The following is a 5,428-nucleotide window of genomic DNA, read 5'->3' as shown; positions in this document are numbered from 1 at the left end:
TGACTTCGCTGTCTTCAGTTACTGTAAAATTGGCTTCAATTGATCTTTAATTGTCAGAGTATTCAGTAAGTTATTGTTTTAACCACTCAAAATACACAAGCCAAATCGTGAGACGAATTGGCTTGTGTGAAAAACAACTTGTCTATTATTGCTAAAGGAAATACTTTGTAGAAAGAAGTTGTATTTGTGCTGTCGTAGAAACATAAATAATTGAAGCTTTGTGAATTAATTCTTGGTTATTTCAAACAATGAAAATAAGCTGTTCAATTTTCTTCATAACATTAAAGGGTGTTAATCTTTCCTTTTCAAAAAACGTTTAATTTCATTTTTATAAGCTAAGAATATTATTCTTTGACATTTTTTATAAATTATTTATAGTTTTTGTTATTTTTTAAATAGAACCGGGAAAACTCTGTATAGTAAAAAAGATAATAAAACAATAGGTCAAGCCCCTCAGTTTCGTCAAGCCCCTCACTCCCCCTACTGTATACTATAAGTTTATTTATTTCTATAATTAGTTAAATATATAAATAAATAAACTATTTATATTATATAAACTAATAGAATTAAAAAACTATGATTTATTAATAGAATTCTATTATAAAAATAGAAATCATTTGATTATATATTGATTAACAGTTTGTACGGTGTGTATTTAACTTATAATGGTGTGTACCTGGTGATGGAATTTTGTGATTATAGTTTTGATGATTTTATACACAATCCCAAATTCCAAAATGTTAAGAGTATTGTTTTCTTTTTCAGACAGATTCTTACGGGGTTAATATATCTCCACGAGCATAGAATAGTACATCGGGATTTTAAGCCTGGTAATATTTTAGTAACAAAAGATTATGTTGTCAAGATTGGAGACTTTGGGATGTCAAGGTATCTTGCTGATGCGAGGTATCGAGGTTACACTGCCGAATGTATATGTACTTACTACAAACCGCCAGAGTTTTACAGGATAACTCCACGAAAAGCACTCAATGCGATATATATACCAAATTATTGTGAAAAGGTTGACATTTGGGCTGTCGGGTTAATGTTGAGCGAAATGATGGGCAGTAAAATAACTCCCAAGCAGATTTTGACACAACGAAGGACAACACCAGAATTTTTTCCGTTGTTAACACTTGAGGAAGATTTGGAAATGGCATCCAGGATTATTATATTCGAACCAAAGTACCGGTCCTCAGCAAAAGCCATTTTGAATTCGCGTTTCTTCCAACAACAGATTTTTTAATTTTGTTTATAAAATATCATTAAATAGAAATACAGTATATCGGTAATATGTAACTTTAATTTTCCACTGTTTTATCAATTAGAATGTGGTCTTTATCTTTATTTTAAATTAAAATTTTGCTTTGCATAAAGATTATTATAATATGTGTTTAAATTGAAATTCAGTTTATATACAAATAAACAGAAAATAAAAAAACATGTTTTGTGTCGATTTTCGACATTTATAATAATTAATTAACTACTTTGTAATAATAAAAAAAATTATAAACAAAACAAGAAAACAACTTTTCGTATCGTTTTTTTAAACAAGTTACAAATGAATTCACTCATAATTGATTTGTTGAAATGAACCAATACATGTTTAAGTGGTTCTTTATATTGTTCGCAATTACTTCTTCGAAATACATCAGAATAAGTTTGACTGGTAATATTACAACTCTCAAATACGCAAGTTCGTTGGCACTCCCAGGAGATATCATTGAGTTTGAAAGTGGAAACTATCCACCCCAACATGTTGCAAAACGCACGTATGGAGCTTTTGATAACCCTATTAAAATCCGACCAGCACTGAACGCAAAAGTAGTGTTTGAAACAGCAACAAGTCAGACTTATGCATTCAATATTCCCGACTCCTCAAATATTGATGTCGAAGGTCCGTTCATTGCACGAAGTGCTACACAACAAACTGTTGCAGCAGTTAATTGCACAAACATTACAATGTCTGGTTTTAGTATATACAACTCGACAAGATGGGCGATGTTTGCCTCTGGAACAAACATCACTATACGCAACAACTATGCTGACGGCTGTGTATTAGAAAATGAGCACTGCAAAAGTGAGAAATTTGTGCAATGTTTTGGAACGGGTGTTGTTACATACGATGGTCCAATCCTGTCTAAATTAATTACTTTTGAGAATAACGAAATTACACATGCCTGGGGAGAAGGCATCGACTTCATATTTTGCACAGAATGTGTTGCTCGTAATAATTACATCCACGACGTATTCCCTTCAATGATCACAGTCGACAATGCTAAAAACCTTCTCATTGAAAACAACATCCTCAGATTCTCGAATGGACCACTTTGCCCAGAACAAAACCAGTATCATGCAATAGCAATTGGAGATGAAGATTGGCCGCCTGTCTATGTCTCCACAACAAACATCACTGTAAGAAATAATTTCATTTGGGGAGCTAGATTTGGTGTATCTTATTGGGGATGGAGCCCAGTGGCATATTACAGCGAAATAACTGTTGCCCAGAACACGTTCTTCAACATTTCTGGACTTGCACTTGCGTTCCAAGCAAAGTGCGTTGTGGAAGGAGCTGCGAAGAACAACCAATTTAAGAACAATTTCATATACTCAAATTACAATTTGTACGCCGCACTTGTGCACCAAAACGAGTTGAATAGCTGGAACATTTCGGATAATGTCTATTATGAAGGGTGTAAGAATTTTTTGAAAGACTCGTGGAATGGCACCGATGGAAATGCACATTCAATACACTTGACTCAAAACGAGACTTCAGTCCTCAAATTGTGGAATGGTGGAAAGTATGGAAATTGTACCAACGAAAGTTATTTCAAATGGGATGTCCCAACGTACTGTTTTGTGCCTCATAATAAGTCGTTACTTTATCACAGTGGTGTGTATGTTACATACTATGACCTTGATGCAAAGATGAACAAAGACTTTTATGGATGTGTGAGAAGTAATATAAAGCCAAGTATAGGGGTAGCAGAAGGTCAATTTGATTGTGTTTTAGTTGAAGGATCTTATACATGTTATGTATACGTGTTGTTGTCTGCTATTTTCCTTATTATTTAATTGTTTCCTTAGAGATTTAATTATAAATATTAAATTATTTAGTTTTAAATAGCGACATATATTTTTATATACAAATACAATTGTTAATAAACGACCTTCAAATACAACCAAAATCACTTTGTCGAGGAAAATGGCGAAAACCCTTCCATTGGGAATTCAACGATTTTTTGTTTTGTGTCAACACTTTTATCTTTTTTAATATCGTTTTCTATGTTTTTGTCAATATAGTTCGCTTTAAATTTATTTGATATTTCTCTGATCCTTCTGAACTTCATCGTCAATATTTCCCCGTGTCCCAAATCACTCTTACATTCTATATACTTCTGTCCTTCTTTAAATTGTGGCCAGAAATACGTCTTTTCTACCCATAGCCTTTCTTCAACTCCTTTTCGAATTCTGAATTTGACACGTAGAACAAAAACACTTCCAGTGGTCACATCCATTGTAAATGATTGATACCATCCCTTTGGGACATAAAGTGATTTGTTCAATCTCTTCACCTCGAGCCATGATGTGCAATATTTCTTTCCATTATATTCAATTTCAATTGAAGGGTTGCTAAAATCGCCTTCTAGAAATTTGTTGAACTTTCTGATCTTACTCACTTCAATTTGACATGGGAAGTGGTCTGTTCCACTCACAAATTTGGGCGATTCTTTTGTGTTAAACGTGTTAATTAGTAGTGGGTTGATGTGGTAAAATACACTTCTTATACAGTCAACTGTGACATAGACACTACTCCCATTCCTTCCACTCATCTCAACATCGACCGTTTCATTCTCAAGAAAGTCCACCACTTGATACGTCAGACTGTCAAGAGTGTGCCCACTTCCTTTCGCTGTGTTGCATGAAAAGTATCTCAAAGAAAATTCAATCTTCTCACCAACGACAGCTTCAATGTAAAATTCCTTTGGAAGGTAATACAAATCGTCTGTGTAAGTCGTGTTAGCCATTTGTGTGACCGTTGTCGCAACTGTCATTATATTCGACTTCGCAAACAACTTAATTTCATTGTTTTTTGCGAGAGAAGAACCACTTCCGAATACAGTGTGGAATGCTCGAGAAATGCCTTTGATGTAATATACAGTCACTTTAAGCAATGTTGGCTGGAGCGGATTAACAAGAGGAGAATAAAAATTTGGTAACCCACTCGTACACTTGAGTGAACATGTAAAGAGGCCTCTTGTGTTGATTGGAAGTAAAAAGAAAGTTTCCTCATTTGTAATGAGTGGCGGAATTACTAAAGAAGTATTTCCTAAATTGCTATTTTGTGAAAAGAAATTAAAACTTAAAAAATTAAAAGTGAGTGTATCACCCTCACAAAGTGAAGTATTAAATGAAACATCCCAATCACAATCGACACCATTTGATTTCTTTGTCTCGTATTTTTTGTCACCAATTGTAAACATTACATATGGATTTGTCGCCGAATCGTCACTACATTTTAAGTCACGGACATTTATAACACGGAGAATGACGTTGTTTACGTTTTCCATAAAGCTGTTTTATTAAAGTTTCATTTTATAGTTTAAAAAAATACAATGCCAACTTAAATATTATATAAGTTTTTAAATTTAAGCACATTTAAATTCAAGTCGTTTTAATTATATATATGTAATTATGTATATGTAATATATATAATTAATTAATTAAATTATATATATCATTAAAATTTGATATATAAAATAAACACTTTAAATTACAGAACAATATATATTTATATATATTTAAATTAACATTAAATTATTTTATTCAAAACAATTTAAATATTTTTTCAAATGGAATTTTTTAACAAAAACTTGAAAATTTAAATAAAATGTTTTTATTAGCGACGTATTTAACAAGTATTATATATTTAATCATCAGTTTGATTGGTTTTGTTTGTTTATGTTGATGCCTTTTTATTTCTTTATAACTCCAAAACTCATTTTAAATTACAGATTAAGACATAGGCAATGTTCTTTGTTGAACTGTATCTTGTTAAAGCAATAAGATGCTCCCTTAATGAAGGAGACAAACTTCGTCGCTCGAGAATAATGATGTTATTAGCATCATTTGCATTTCTTGTGATACCAATTGTTCTTTTATCATTTTCATACAACAATACTTATGGTTCTTTAACACAAATTTATATGTTATTATACTCTCTCGTCACTTTGCTATTTACAATTGTTGGAACAGTCTTGTTTTATATCCCAACAAGTGATAAATATCCAAAGTACTTTGATGGGCTTCAATACGACGATTTCGCACTTGGACTCTTCTTGTTATATTGCTTGTCTTCTGTTGTTGGAATCATCTTTTCTTTGATCTTTTTCGTGGGGGCAATTACGAATTTTTAAATCAAAACTAT

The 5,428-nt window shown here is 32.1% G+C and overlaps 3 protein-coding genes across 3 annotated transcripts; 2 read left to right on the top strand and 1 right to left on the bottom strand.

The window, feature by feature from the left end:
* Positions 1–682: 682 nt before the first annotated feature.
* EIN_201860 (mitogen-activated protein kinase, putative) lies at positions 683–1,246 on the top strand (the record flags this gene model as incomplete). The annotated part of the gene is made up of 1 exon (XM_004256364.1): positions 683–1,246. The coding sequence occupies one exon, from the start codon at positions 683–685 to the stop codon at positions 1,244–1,246; it is 564 nt and encodes a 187-aa protein (XP_004256412.1).
* A 356-nt stretch (positions 1,247–1,602) lies between these two features.
* EIN_201850 (hypothetical protein) lies at positions 1,603–3,075 on the top strand (the record flags this gene model as incomplete). The annotated part of the gene is made up of 1 exon (XM_004256363.1): positions 1,603–3,075. The coding sequence occupies one exon, from the start codon at positions 1,603–1,605 to the stop codon at positions 3,073–3,075; it is 1,473 nt and encodes a 490-aa protein (XP_004256411.1).
* Positions 3,076–3,188: 113 nt separating this feature from the next.
* Positions 3,189–4,055, bottom strand: EIN_201840 (hypothetical protein; the record flags this gene model as incomplete). Its single annotated transcript, XM_004256362.1, has 1 exon — positions 3,189–4,055. One exon carries the CDS (start codon positions 4,053–4,055, stop codon positions 3,189–3,191), a length of 867 nt encoding a protein of 288 aa, XP_004256410.1.
* Positions 4,056–5,428: the final 1,373 nt, after the last annotated feature.

This window comes from Entamoeba invadens (assembly GCF_000330505.1).
Source record: "Entamoeba invadens IP1 unplaced genomic scaffold scaff_1105074724991, whole genome shotgun sequence".
NCBI classification, from domain to species: domain Eukaryota; phylum Evosea; order Mastigamoebida; family Endamoebidae; genus Entamoeba; species Entamoeba invadens.
The sequence above is the reverse complement of the archived record's forward strand: the minus strand, read 5'-3'. Positions and strand labels throughout refer to the sequence as shown.